General features: G+C 39.7%; 1 protein-coding gene across 1 annotated transcript; it reads right to left on the minus strand.

The window, feature by feature from the left end:
- Nucleotides 1-3,199: 3,199 nt before the first annotated feature.
- LOC124644374 lies at nt 3,200-6,609 on the minus strand. Its single transcript, XM_047183685.1, has 2 exons — nt 5,514-6,609; nt 3,200-3,303 (listed from the first exon to the last, which is right to left on the minus strand). The coding sequence occupies exons 1-2, from the start codon at nt 6,607-6,609 to the stop codon at nt 3,200-3,202; spliced, it is 1,200 nt and encodes a 399-aa protein (XP_047039641.1).
- Nucleotides 6,610-15,879: the final 9,270 nt, after the last annotated feature.

Consider the following 15,879-nt stretch of genomic DNA (forward strand, 5'->3'; position numbering starts at 1 on the left):
CTAGCGACCCGCCTCAGCTTCGCACGGGATATCAATATTTCCCCACAATTTAATGGATGTTATTATACATATAAACCTTCCTCTTTAATCACTCTATCTATTTAAAAAAAAACCGCAAGAAAATCGGTTGCGTAGTTATGAAGATTTAAGCGTACAAAGGGACATAGGGACAGAAAAAGCGACTTTGTTTTATACAATGTAATGATTATTAGGCTCATTTCTCTTTACAATCCGAGTGGAACCGCGAAAAATCGCTAGTTTTCCGAACATAAAATCGCATAGAACGTATTCCGCCATATTGGTTTTGTAAACACGTCAGGCTGTCAAGTTTCGCGCGCTTCGAGTAAAGAAGGTTGAGGTTCAATTATTTTAAGTGCTTTGTAAATAGTGGTGGCCTAGTGGGTAAAGAACCAACCTCTCAGGTAAGAGTGTGTTCGATTCCAGGTCAGGCAAGTACCAATGCAACTTTTCTGAGTTTCTTTCTAAGTATATCTTAGACACCAATGACCGTGTTACAGAGGGCACGTTAAACTGTAGGTCCCGGCTGTTATTTAACATCCTTGGCAGTCGTTTCGGGTAATCAGAAGCCAATAAGTTTGACAACCAGTAATACCTTGGGGTATCGGGGTGCCCGGGTTGAGAAAGTTAGATAGGCAGTCGCTCCTTGTGGCACACTCAGCTGAATCCGGTTAGACTGGAAGCCGACCCCAACACATTATTTGGGAAAAGGCTGGACATATGATGACCGTATATAGGTTTAGTTGAATAAAAATCAATGGTATTAGAATTAGTCGGTTTCAATGCGAAATATACAATGTAGCTGTATGAATTACTATAATGCTTAGGTTCTTGTAAAAAAATATGTGAGTCATTTTCTACCAAGTAATTATTATTTACACGAAGTTCATTCCTAAGTATATTAAATTACAATATGAGTAATATTTTTGCATAAATATAGAACTGATTCTACAAATCATTTGACTATTTTAGTCCTAAAAATCAATTATTTTTAGCTATTGTAGAGATTCTAATTGATATTTTGCATTAATACAATAAACGAGAAACCATTTTTTATTTCTTTGTTTGTTGTATCTTAAAGGCTCCGAAACTTGAACCTATTTGAAAAATTCTTTCACAGTTGGAAAGTTACACACATCTCGAGTAACATAGGCTATATTAATTTTATTCTGGTACGAGCAGTGGGGACTCCCACGAGACGCATTTGATACACTTATGAAGTGCATACGAAAATTTGGCAATGATTTGATCATTTTTCCTTCAAATTCCTGCTTTAATATGACAACCATCTTTTTACCTCAGTGCGGAAAGTAGGAAGCAGTTCTCTCAACACGCAAGCGAAGGCATAGCAAACAGTTAGACACATATACATTTCTTGTAAAACGTCTGACGTCAGAACACATACAATTTAGTCATTATAAGCATGCAATAGTATCGTGCAAGCCTACTGTAATTGCTAGTTCAAGTTAACCCTATACTATACTACTCAAAGATTATCGGCCAAATCTGCTGCGCAGGACATATTGCAGTGCAGGCACATTTGCTTGGACACAGGTGCACTCTCTATTCCTTCACTCTCATAGCGCGATGGGACGACAATCCGACACCACCGGAGAGAGATCACAAGCAGGACCGACTGCAACATGCTCAATCAACAACGGGTGGATCAATTACCAACTCACAGACTACGGGCTGCTTTTGTGAAAGTTTCTAAAACCCTCGAAGCTGTAAGACAGTTTGTCAGACTTACTAGCTTGTGACTACCCGTAACGACTGCCGGGAAGATGTTCAAATGACAGCCGGGACCTACAGTTTAACGTGCCATCCGAAACACAGTCATCTAGACACACGGCAGTGTGTCCGCCAAGTTCGAGCAAAAAAAGCGACACACCGGCCGTGGGTTATATTACACGAACCATTTCGGGCCAAATTCGACCCCCCTGTAACTCAAAATCTATTTTATTTATGCATATCAAATTTCTAGTATCTGTTGAGACTCCCTCACTTATCTAAAATACAAAATTTCATTAATATACCTATTGTAGGTCTTGAGATATTGACGTCAGAAAATAGCTATTTTTACTATACACTCACTGACTGACTGACTGATTCACTGATTCACTGACTCACTCATCAAAAACCTAGACCACTTCCAATGGTCGTATTGACTTGAAATTTGGCATGGAGGTAGGTCTTTATGTCAAGGTAAAGGGAAAAATCTGAAAATGGCCAAGTGTGAGTCGGTTTCAAAATAATGAAGGTGTTTTATACCCGGTGTAAATTTATACCCCTAAGGAACTAAAACTACTAAATTTGGTGTGACTTGAACGGCGCTTCGTTGACCGTAAGCCCTAGACCATTAGGGTTTTTTACAGATCTATCCAGGTTGTAAGGCTGGACGAGATTTTCTGTGAGAGGTTTATGGAAAGCTGCACACAGGACCGATAGGAAATAGGAATCAGTAGGTACTTACAAAGTTCCGCCGGTTGCTGCAACTTGATCCACTCACGCTACTGCACAGATCACTTGTACACATGTAATTTATGGTTTGATGGGCGCCCAGTAACTCCCTGCAGGGGCTTTTGATTAGTTTAAGAAGTTTATAGAAGTTTAGACACAGTTTTTGATTTTAATTTGCGGCGCGTTATGGCGGCCGGCGTCGTATTTTTTGGCACTCGCGCGAAAGTTTTTTTGCATTGACGGTGGCGCCACGTCTCGCTTGGTGAGTGGCAGTTTTTGGAACTAGGAGAGGGAAATGAAAGGAATAAGGAATGCATGCAAGCTCAAACATTCCCCCCCACTTGAAATCAGTCCAGGGATTTCACAAAATAAGAGTCGAAAAGACTAAAAGATGTGTGTTATGTGTGCTTGAGTTCAAATCGTGCTGAATTACCTAGTAAGTTACGTGATTACGATTCTAAGTTTATAATTTTAAGTTAAAAGTAAGTTGATTATAAGCTACATTAACAATAATTATGGTTAAAAAAAATACAATGGAAAGGTTAAAGTTTAGTTAGAAGTAGGCAAAGGGCAAATCTTGACTACAGGCCGTCGAAGTAGTCCTTTGGCCGTACGTAGCGTGACGACACGCACTACACCATCAGAGCCTGGATGAAGCTCGACAACACGACCGAAACGCCACTCCAACGGGGGAAGATTTTGTTCCACAATTGTAACTATATCACCCACTTGCACATTGACTTGGTCTTTGAACCATTTGCATCTCTGCTGCAGTGTATGAAGGTAATCTCTTTGCCAAATTTTCCAAAAACTCTGTGTCATTTTCTGCAACAATTGCCATCGCTCTTTAGGCGGTAAATACGTATCCGTAAGCGGGATCTCCGGTAATGATACCAAAGGACCACCAGTGATGAAATGACCCGGTGTCAAGACATCTACCTCAGTGGGATCGCTAGACAAAGCGCATAACGGCCGAGAGTTAAGGACGGCTTCTACTTTATTCAGCACAGTCAACATCTCTTCGAACGTTAGCACTTGTAAGCCAACAACTCGTTTAAGGTGGTACTTCATCGACTTAACACCACTTTCAAAAATACCGCCAAAGTGGCTAGCAGTTGGTGGATTATGTTGCCACACGATATTACGCTTTGTACACTCAGTATTAAGTTCTGACTCCTGAGTGGAAAGAAACTGGTGGACCTCGCTTAAGTAGCGCTTGGCCCCGACAAAATTTGTACCACAATCAGAGATAATAAGTTGACAAAGACCACGGCGTGATACGAATCTGTCCAAAGCTGCGATAAATGCACTTGTCGACAAGTCTGTAACTAGCTCAAGATGGATCGCTTTTACTGCGAGACATACCATCACGCAGACGTACACCTTGTAAACAGGCGCCTTACGCCTTTTACTCTCTTTCACGATGAAGGGTCCTGCGAAATCTATCCCTATCTTTGAAAAACATCGTGAAGGTTGTACTCGGGGTGCCGGTAGATTTCCCATTATAGGTGAAACTGATGTGGGATTTACTTTGAAGCACGTTACACACTTGGAAAGTCGCGATCGTATTAAATCGCGAATACCCAAAATCCAGAATCTACGACTTATAATAGACTGCAACATTCTAGGTCCACAATGAAGATGAAGTTTATGAAAATAGTCAACTATAAGTGCAGACAGTCGTGAATTTTTTGGTAACAACAAAGGGTAAATTTCAGAGAGTGGAAGTTTTGAATTTACTAAACGCCCCCCCACTCGCAAGAGTCCTCGGTGATCGAGAAAGGGATTAAGTTTTTGAATAGGACGTGAACAAGTCCTTGCACATTTTACTGACTCTATCTCATTAGCAAAGTATTCCGTCTGCTCGTGTTGAACAAGCAGGGATAATGAATTTTCTAATTCCTCCACAGTCAAAGTTTTACAATTGAAAGTAAGTTTTCTTAAGACTTTACTAAATCGCAACAACCAAGCTAATGCTCTTTGGACACGTGAAAATGAAGAATAATGACTTAATAATTTTTTAATCGGATCCTCATATAAAGGCACTAAGTCCGCGGAATGAGTTATCACAGGCAAGCTCTTCACCTCAGGCACACCTCCAGGTGGCACGTATACGTCCTGTGAAACTGGCCATTCTGAAGTCTCTAGAAAAAGCCAAGATGGACCTGACCACCAGGTATCAGAAGCGATCAGCTGTGAACATGACAACCCACGACTGCTATGATCAGCTGGATTATCGGAGGTCGATACGTGATACCAATTTTGAATCTGTACGAGATCGGTAATTTTAACTACACGATGCGAAACAAAGGTTTTCAATTTATAAGGTTCAGTATTAAGCCAAGACAAAACTGTACTACTGTCAGTGAAGGCGATCACTCGAGAGAGCTTCAGATGTGGATTTAACAAGTCAGCCATATGTTTCAAGACCCGAGCTAGAAGTACTGCACCAAGAAGTTCGAGGCGATTAATCGTAACTGGTTTTATGGGAGCTACTCTCGACTTCGCGATTAATAATTTAACTGAAATTTTACCTCTACAGACAGATCTTAAATAAATACAACAACCGTAACCTTTGGATGAACCATCACAAAAACCAACGAGCTGGCATTCTACTACGTCTGAGGGCAGAATATGACGAGGAATTTGTACTTGTTTGAGGTAACTGAGCTCAGAGACAAACTTAGTCCATTGATGAGCAATACTGTCTGGCACAGGATCGTCCCAATTTAATTGAAGTTTCCACAAGGCTTGAAGAATCAATTTAGCTTTAAGCACCATGGGAGTTAACCAACCCAATGGGTCATAAATGCGAGCAACATTAGAAAGAATGGAACGCTTTGTAAATTTTGGAGTGAATTCAGATTGAGAATAAGTAAAAAGATCTAGATTCGGGTCCCATTGCAGACCTAATATTTTTAAAGTTTGTATGTTTTGATCGTCACAAAATGATTTTGGAACTTGACAATGTTCAGAAGGAAGTTGTGCAAGGAACTCAGGTGAGTTACTACTCCATTTACGTAGTTCGAATTTACCACAATTCAGCAAATTAATAATTCCGTCTTTCAGATTTAAGGCAGCTTCAACTGAAGGAGCGCCAGCGGTGACGTCATCCATGAACGTGTCATGACGCAGAATGGAAGCAGCTTCAGGCCATGATGCACCGTGATCGTTTGCTAGCTGGTGTAGCGTACGGATGGCTAAAAATGGTGAACTGCTCACGCCGTAGGTCACAGTTTTAAGTTCATATTCACGAACTTCATCACAAGTGGAGCTACGCCACAGGATATGTTGATACTTGCGGTCCTCTGGACGAAGTTCGATATTTCTATACATTTTGGAAACGTCGGCTGTGAAGACTACTTTGTGTAAACGAAATTTTGTAATAATATCAACGATATCGTTTTGAAGTTTTGGACCTGTGTAGACAATATCGTTAAGAGATATGCCGCTAGATGTCTTCGCGCTCGCGTCAAAAACTACACGCAGTCTCGTTGACGTGCTGTCAGGTCTGATGACGCAGTGATGCGGAATCAAATATCTAAAATCTGTGTCAGAAGGTTCAATTTGATGCATGTGATGTAAGTCTTGATACTCTTGCATGAATTCTCCATAATCGTGTTTCAGGTCTTCGTGATGAAGGAACCGTTTCTCCAAATTATGAAGTCTGGATAAGGCCGTGCGATGAGAGTCTCCTAACTGCTCATGTTCTTCCTTTAGTAGCATAGGTACTACGTATCTTCCATCTTCGTTGCGTCGAACAAGGTCTGTGTAAATCTGTTCACATTTTTCATTTTCCGGGTTGACAATCGTTTGCTTAGGCGGCTCTTCTACCTCCCAGAATCGCTTGACCACATTGTCTAAGGCAGCTGTGGAAGCCAAAAGTGTAGACGTTTCAGCTGGAGGCGAACACTCAGCGTCGAGCCTGCCCGTGATAACCCAGCCGAATACACTATGTAGGGCTACCGGTAGACCCGGGCCTACTTCAAGTCGTTGACCATTATAAATGCTATGGAAAATATCTGCGCCTAACAAAAGATCAATGTCACCGGGTTTATCAAAGTCACTGTCAGCTAGAACCAAGTGCTTGAGGTTAGCTTTGACAAAAGAAGGTATTTCTACTGAAGGCATTTTATGGGTGAGAGCTTCCATGACAATAGCTCGTACCGTAAAAGTTGGTTGATCTGAGTGTAATGGTTGAATCGTAAATGATGTTTCACCTTTGACTTCAAGCACTGGATTCTGTCCTATTCCAACAACAGAATAATCACAACTACGTAAGGGTAAACCTAATCGAAGTGCGCAGGCAGTTGTTAAGAAACAACTCTGTGCACCGCTATCAATAAGTGCTCGAAGATGTGTAACACCACAAGGACCATACGCCCTAACCACACATGTTCCTAATAACACTAATGAGCGATGTTGCTGCAAGTTGCAACTTGTATTCATAGAATTAAGAGTAACTACTGGGTCAGCAGAAGAAGCTGGAACCGCTGGAGTAGCACAAGAAGTCACAGGACACGCTGACGTGGGGCCCTGGTCGCGATGAAGTAGCGTGTGATGACGCGCGTTGCATTTGGTACAGCAAGCTTTGGACAGACACATATCAGCCGCATGATTGGGCTTTAAGCAATTGAAACATAAGCGCTTTGATTTGGCTAAAGATTCACGTTCATTTACATTTTTTGAATTAAACACCGGACACTTATAAATAGTGTGGTGAAAATATCCACAGCATACACACCCGAATTTTTTATCTGACACTGAGTATGCATGAACATCAGGATTATTTAAATTATTATTTTGCATTAAATTGTTGTCAATAAAATGCGACCCTGTATTAGAGTTCGACCCTGTATTCAAATTACATTGATTTAAAATTGACTCAAGATTCACATTTGATGTATTATTAAAGTTAGAACTCGCGCCTGAGTGCGGCCCTGCATCTGAGTACGGCCCTGTGCACTCATCGAACGACATCGATGCCGCGTTATCGTTAAAATGCGCGGGAAATGATGATAACTTTGACTTCGTAAAATTATTGTTATTTCTACGTGCCATTGGTGGCAAACTATTGCTCGAATTACATTTATAAGGCTCACTAGCTTCTAATATTTTTAGATAACTTTGTAGGAATGTTAATAATTCGATAAAAGTAGGTATCTGACTTTTGTTTTGACTTTCGAATCGCTTTCGTGTATCAGAGTCTAATATGCGAGAAGATAAATAAAACAAAATAAATTCACCAAGGTTTTCGATTTTAATGGATTTTAAAGCGTTTACGGATTCCTGTAATAAACTAGTGATTTTACGTAAATCGTTAAGATTATAGTTCGGCCGTTCAGAGAATGCGTTCCTGACACCTGTCAGTTAGTCACGACTAGTGATGGGCACAACATAACACTGAGTTCGTTACCGTTCCTCCAAAATGAACCGCCAAATTATTTTAAGATTATTTTCGTTTTAAATTGGCGGAATCATTTAAATTTTTATTTTAGTTATTTAAGTGGAAACCAAAAAAAGGTAATATTCATATAATAAAATTGTTTTATTTATTCTTTGTTACAAAGTTACAATTTCTATGCAATAAAGTAAGTACATTGAATTGAATGTGCGTACAGAATATTAATCAGACTCCGATTCGCTTGAGGAGGTGGTGTCTTCATCATCATCTTCCCCTACATGTATAATTATATTATTATCAATAACAGAATCAATCCTGATATCTCGGTCAAAATGTTCCAAAATCAGGTTTTTAGTCTTCTCAACAACCCTTGCCCAGTCATCTCTTGTGACTTCCCCGCAGGCTTCTTTTAATAGGGTCATCATCTTTTTCGTGCTGAATGGCGGGGAAGTATTGTGGCGGGCGGCGTAACCTTTTATTTGAGCCCAGATTAGCTCGATCGCGTTATATTGGCAATGATACGGTGGAATTCTTAGAACGCGATGACCGTACTCCAGAGCCAGTTCATCGATTTCGTATCGCACATTTGCCGCTTTATTTTCTTTAACTAATTTAATTAGCTCTGCTTTTAGCATCTGCATATTTGCGTCAATGCCTTTTGCTTGTAACCAAGCCACCATTTCTTCTTTTTTATTAGCTTGGGTAGGGGGTTTCTGTATTTGAACCGAGTGATAGGAGGCATTATCCATGAATATTACAGAAGGCTCTGCTAGGCTGGGCAAAAGCACGTTCTGGAACCACTCTTTAAATGTAGTGGCATTCATTTCCTCGTGGTAGTCATTTGTGGTTTTTGATTGAAATGCCAGTAACGCGTTCTCCACAAAGCCGTATTTTGCAGATCCTGCGTGGCATATTATCAGACGGGCCCCCTTACCCATTGGTACTTTTGACGTTGACGCTTGTGTATCATCCGTCCAGGAACGGGAAACCGTGTGATTGGCGTTTAGCCATGTCTCGTCAATGAACACGACATTATCCCAGTTATCAATTTTTTTTGCTTCCCTCAAAAAACTTATCCTTTTTAAAATTACGTCGTATCGTTCTAATAAAATTTTTCTTTTGTCTGTTTTTTTATACGAAAAACCTATATCTTTTAAGATTTTGGTTAAAGCAGTTTTACCCCCCCTAAACAGTCCAGCTTCTCTTAAGGATGCCAAAAGCTTCTTCCTGTTGAGATATTCATTTCTGGAATAGTAACCATATATATGATTTCTGATTGCATCGGCGTCAAAGGTGTCAATATCTGTCACGGGTTTAGTTCTACGTTTCTTCTTCGGAGTACGTAAAATATTATCTTCCATGCCAGTCGAGCCGAACTTTTCTTTATTAATATTTGTTATCGTTCGTTTGCTAACTCCAAGCGCCTGAGAGACGCGTTCTTGTACTTGTTCGACAGGTATCAGGGGTCCGCAATTTTGCCGCTCCCGCTCAAAGTAATCTTGCAGCTTGATGATTAACTCACGGGCTCCACTTTTCAATGTTTGTCCACGTTTAGGCATTATTATGCACCAAAAGTAAAAAGAACGCAATAAAAAACACAATCGAAGTCCTATTTAGCGCCGATGTCAGTTTGAAAAGCAGAAACAGTCTTAAGGAGATGAGTTACGCACGAAGAATTTATGTCGACTAATTTATTTATACGGGCGGCGCCCTATTTATATGTGTACGCCTGCGACAACGAAAATCTGATTTTGAAAATTTAAAATTTTGAATTTGACATTTGAACTTCATTGTATTTTTCTTCATGACTATTGAAGGTTGCGAGTCGAAAAGGTTGTATGCGTTTCATGTCGCTACAAGTCCATTAAACATAAGCCGGATAATCAAATAAAAACCATAGACATAATATAGTAAACAGGACTGCGCACATACATATTATACTACTTACTTATTGGTGTCTATGAGATTAAGCTATGTGAGACAAATCCGAATTTGCTAAGATTATTAAACACAGATTGGTATTGAAGTTTTAACTTACGCAGTTTGTTACCTTAAGATACTAATATAAGCTTTTAATAATTAGCTGAAATTAGCTGTATTAAATTCATAAAAGTTATCTTATAGTCCATTATTTTCAAATTTTAAAAAAGAAAAACAAATCTTTTATTTTATAATATAAGTATAACTGTAAAAGAACTGATTACGATACTTGCCTGTTATTTTTAGCACAGCACTACAAATATAAAGCGCTGACATAACCTTGTAATTGCGCAGTATAGATTTAGAAAAATATTGTTTACCAAGTTATTTGACACTCAGTTTGGACCAAAATTATAACATTCATTGATTATTGATATAATAATGTTGTTTTAAATTTATTTCATCAATTGTTAAAACGGTAAACAATCAGCAAAAAATTTTTATCGTAACTGCAACGCCATTACAAAGTTACGTCGTCAGTTCAATCGCGATGTGTCAGGAACGCATTCTCTGAACGGCCGAACTATACTAGATTTTAATGTAGGATGACTACAGATTTTTTCCAAATAATTTACTGCTAAGATTCGCTTATTTTGATACCGATCTATTAGCGCATCGAAAACAATTTGATAATTGTCTGATGTGACCGGAATGCCCTTGGCGATTGATAACGCGGAACCCGTGAGGCAAGAAAGTAAATAATGAAACTTTTCGATATTAGAAATGTTTTCGTTATTGTGCACGAGAGATGCAAATGTGTCATAGAATGTTTGCCAATATTCTATATTTCCGTCAAATTTAATAAGTTCGATTTTAGGTAAACGTGGTTGCGCAAATGGTTTCCGGTTTCCGGTTGCCTCCGATGAGATGGCGTCGCGGAACGGCAATGCGGCTTCACTTTTATCACACTGTAGGTAGATTTCTGCGACTTCGTTGACTGCGTAGTACATGTCGTCAAAGGCATCAACCGTTTTCATGTTTATACTGTCTTGAGGATTCAAAGCTAGTTTTAACGAGTTTATTTCGTTCGTGAAATTTATGTATTCATGACGCAAGTCGTCAATACGTCTATACCTACTCTTAAATGGGCCTAACTTGGACTTATCGGATGTTATTTGACGAGATAAATCGAATAAAATTTGAATCTCACGAAATACGTACTCACGTTGAGTGACGAGAAGTTTGAGTTTAGTTTCTTTGCTATCCATTTTGTATTGTTTAGAATTCAATGACTAAAAATGGACAACTAAGTACTTTAACGTAATAATTGAGTCGTAGGTTACACGATTTGAACCAAGCACACTCAATAATTAGATATATTATGCGGCTCAGAAGGATCACTAAAAATGGTGTGACTTGAACGGCGCTTCGTTGACCGTAAGCCCTAGACCATTAGGGTTTTTTACAGATCTATCCAGGTTGTAAGGCTGGACGAGATTTTCTGTGAGAGGTTTATGGAAAGCTGCACACAGGACCGATGGGAAATAGGAATCAGTAGGTACTTACAAAGTTCCGCCGGTTGCTGCAACTTGATCCACTCACGCTACTGCACAGATCACTTGTACACATGTAATTTATGGTTTGATGGGCGCCCAGTAACTCCCTGCAGGGGCTTTTGATTAGTTTAAGAAGTTTATAGAAGTTTAGACACAGTTTTTGATTTTAATTTGCGGCGCGTTATGGCGGCCGGCGTCGTATTTTTTGGCACTCGCGCGAAAGTTTTTTTGCATTGACGGTGGCGCCACGTCTCGCTTGGTGAGTGGCAGTTTTTGGAACTAGGAGAGGGAAATGAAAGGAATAAGGAATGCATGCAAGCTCAAACAAAATTTATCTATATTTATATAATATATCTTCGAATGGTACAAAGGTTTGTATTTAGTCAAAGTAAAGTAAAAATCTGAAAACGGCCAAGTGTGAATCACTTTCGAAAATAACGAATGTGTAACTTTGATCCACGAACATAATATATGATAACATGTCATGTCAGTCAGTTGGTAAATCTAGTCCATTTATTTAATCTAGTTCATTTCTTTGTAAGAAACATAGTGCATATAAAAAAATCTAAAAGATAGTATAAATGAGACATTTCTTTAACTAACTCCATCATAAGAAAAAATAAAAATAAACAACCTTACAAAAATAAATGAAATCCCACCCAAAACAAAAATGTGAAAGACTGCCAAGTTCGATAATATGGGAATGCTTCGCCTATAAAAGAAGTGAGATCTGAATAAGTACCAAGTTCCATACACATACCTCAGTTAAAAATAGTTGCTTTTTAATGATGTTACTTGGCAAGTTTTAATAGAAAATTAAATAATTGATTCATTGCGTTTAGTAGGTTTATAACGGTGTATGAAAACTTGCCAAGTAACATCATTAAAAAGTAACTATTTTTAACTGAGGTATGTGTATGGAACTTGGTACTTATTCAGATCTCACTTCTTTTATAGGCGAAGCATTCCCATATTATCGAACTTGGCAGTCTTTCACATTTTTGTTTTGGGTGGGATTGGTATGTACAAGATATGCTTAGAAATATATTGACCTCGATTCAAGTAATAGGTTTTCATTTGTTTAACTAGTGCAAATAAAAGTTATTTATAGCGCAGTACACGCCTTTTATAGCTGCATTTGCAACAATTTTATATGTTCAGAGGTCAAGATTAGAGGTAAATTGTAGGTTGTACAACCTTAAATGTGGCTTCGACTTTTTTTGAAGAAGCATTGAAAAAAAATGGCGGACTAGTTGAGTAAATTGCGATGTATAGTTGAAAAGCTTTGCACAGGTGCAGTCTTCATTATTCTTCTTCTGATCAATTATAGGAACGTGCTTAACAACTTCATGCATGTGATACAGACCTATTGTTTAACTATTGTGTCCATGTTGAGAGTGAAGTGGTTAACTAGTTTAAAATATTTTGGTTTATCATCATCATCATCATCATCATCAGCCTATCGCAGTCCACTGCTGGACATAGGCCTCTCCAAGTGCACGCCACTGAGATCTATTTTCTTCATTCTTTTTTTTGGTTTATCAACTGAGGCGGAAATCGTCATCCTCCAAGCCTTTTTCCCGACTATGTTGGGGTCGGCCTCCAGTCTAACCGGATGTAGCTGAGTACCAGTGCTTTACAACTGAGGCGGATATCTCAGGTACCTACGTGATATGTCATGTTTGAATTGGTTAAGATTCGTAGTTTAAAAGAACATATTACAATATATGTACCTATACTATTTATTGGAAAACCTTTGAAGCAATTTGAAAAATACTTTCAATGTTGGAAAGCTACATTATTCTCGAGTAAAAGCCCTAGTACAGGCAGTAGTTCCCACGGGACGTGATTTTAAATACTAGCTTTTTAAGATGAGGATTTTTTTTATTTGTAATTTTGTAATTTTGCCATCTAGCGTGGCAATGCAGCCAGCCTTTTCCACGATCCCAGCTGACAGCGATGCGGATGAATATTTTGATCATCATCATCATCATCATCAGCCTATCGCAGTCCACTGCTGGACATAGGCCTCTCCAAGTGCACGCCACTGAGATCGATTTTCGGCTTCTCGCATCCAGCTCCTGCCAGCCGCCTTGCGCAAGTCATCACTCCACCGTGCCTGAGGACGTCCTACACTACGTTTGCCGAGGCGTGGTCTCCACTCCAGAACTCGTTTACCCCAACGGTTATCGGTTCTTCGGCTAATATGGCCAGCCCACTGCCACTTCAGCTTGCTGATTCGGTGGGCTATGTCGATGACCTTGGTTCTCTGACGGATTACCTCATTTCTGATGCGATCCCTCAGAGAAATGCCGAGCATAGCCCTTTCCATAGCCCGCTGAGCGACTTTAAACTTGTGAACCAGCCGCACCGACAGTGTCCACGTTTCGGCTCCGTAAGTCATGACAGGTAGGACGCACTGATTGAAGACTTTTGTCTTTAGGCACTGTGGGATCGACGATGTTAGGACTCGACGTAGCTTCCCAAATGCAGCCCAACCCAACTGAATTCTCCTATTCACCTCGTCCTCAAAGTTGTTTCTACCTAACTGCAATGTCTGCCCGAGGTAAACATATTTCCGAACAACTTCGAGAACGGCGCCGTGTATCGCTATCGGTTCCGGTAGAACATGTTCATTGAACATGACCTTGGTTTTGTCCAAGTTCATCCGTAGGCCGATGCGTAGAGAAGATTCAGATAGGTCGTTCAGCATCTGTTGTAGGTCCTGCAGCGTTTCCGCCATGATGACGATATCGTCGGCAAATCGCAAGTGAGAGATGTGTTCGCCATTGATGTTGATGCCGCGTCCTTTCCAGTTCAGCGTCTTGAACATATCCTCCATTGCATTAGTGAACAATTTCGGGGAAATAACATCCCCTTGTCTCACTCCTCGATGCAACGGTATGGGCCTTGTTTGCTGATTCTGTACTTGGACGGACATTGTAGCGGCTTCGTAGAGACATCTCATCACTTGGATGTATCGCCAATCTACTTGACAACGCTGCAGGGACTCCAGAACAGACCAGATTTCAACCGAGTCAAAGGCCTTCTCATAGTCCACAAATGCTAGACACAGGGGCTGATTATACTCTTCGGTCTTCTGTATAATCTGCCGCACTGTGTGGATGTGGTCTATGGTGCCGTATCCGCTCCGAAACCCAGCCTGCTCCGGTGGTTGGAATTCGTCGAGTCTTCGCGCAAGTCGGTTCGTGATCACTCTTGAGAACAGCTTATAGACTTGGCTTAGGAGGGAAATGGGTCGATAGTTCTTCAACTGGGTTTTGTCTCCTTTTTTGAAGAACAGGACGACAACACTCCTACTCCACGCCTCTGGAGTTCTCCCTTCAAACAGGACGGCATTAAAAAGCTTCTGGAGCTCCCCCAGTACGGGCTTTCCTCCTGCTTTTAGTAGCTCTGTTGTAATGCCATCCTCTATATAATTTGATACTTAGAAACTCTATATATTTTGATTACTTAGAATATTTTGATACTTAGTTTTAATATTTCCCTATCATAAGATCAATGATGAATAATTAAATAAAAAACAACATATTTAAATGTGGACTATAAAGTCTGAAATCACCAACCCGCATTGAGCAAGCGTGGTGATTAGCGCTCAATCTTCCTCCATGTGAGAGGAGGCCGCAGCCCGGCAGTGGGACGATTAAAAGGCTGTTATAGAAATAGTATTTATAAAGAATAAAACCTCCTTAGTACATAGCCAATGCCGTTTACCATACACATATATAACCTTTTTCTACGCATAGAGTTTCGTAACAAAGAGTTAGAATACGCGATAATATAAAACTACCCCCCTCCTGACCCCGAAATGTACTTCGTTATAATATACAGCGGTGGGGCGACCCCTAATTTAATACTGTACACAGGGTGTTTTTATATGAAGGTTGGTTTTGGATTAATTTTTGTTAAAAGCAAAGGTTAATTCGCTAAAGTTGTCGCAGTTCTGTTAAAGGAAGAAGGATTAGTACCTAATAATAATGGTGTCCAGAACGATTGTTGATCTGGGTGGTTGTTCTCATATAAGGAAATCAGCGAGCAAAGGACATATTATAGTGCACGAACATTTGCGCAGACACAGCAGCATTCACTATTCCTTCACTCTAGCGCTATGGGACGACAATCGACAATCAAAAAATATTTGAATTGAAACAACCTATTAAAGAATTAAACAAAGACATAAAAAAATACTTTGAGGTACATTATTAGCACGTTCCAATCAGAGCTTCATGTAATCTTAAAGGAACTAAAGTAATACCATCAGATCATAATTAGGTTCTTAAATTAGGTATATGAATGACATTATTAAAAATAACTTATTTAAGCAAACGAGTACGTGAAAGCCTTTCACAATAATCAGACAATAATTTTTCGAAAAAATCGCATTAATGTCATAAGATTCGCATAGAACCTCCTTTTAATAAAAAAAAAACAATAACGTTGAACAACCTCCTTCAAAGGACTGTCCATCACAAAGCCATATAAAAAAAACGGCAAACAAAA

The sequence above is a fragment of the Helicoverpa zea genome, chromosome 30 (assembly GCF_022581195.2).
Source record: "Helicoverpa zea isolate HzStark_Cry1AcR chromosome 30, ilHelZeax1.1, whole genome shotgun sequence".
Taxonomy (NCBI): Eukaryota; Metazoa; Arthropoda; class Insecta; order Lepidoptera; family Noctuidae; genus Helicoverpa; species Helicoverpa zea.

Bases quoted from the DNA above. Each gene is read 5' to 3' on its own strand.
- LOC124644374 (XM_047183685.1), bottom strand. From the start codon at position 6,609: ATGCCTTCAGTAGAAATACCTTCTTTTGTCAAAGCTAACCTCAAGCAC. The intron at 3,304-5,513 runs GTAAATTCGAAC...CAATTGTTGCAG, and splicing joins TATTAATTTGCTGAATTGTG to AAAATGACACAGAGTTTTTG.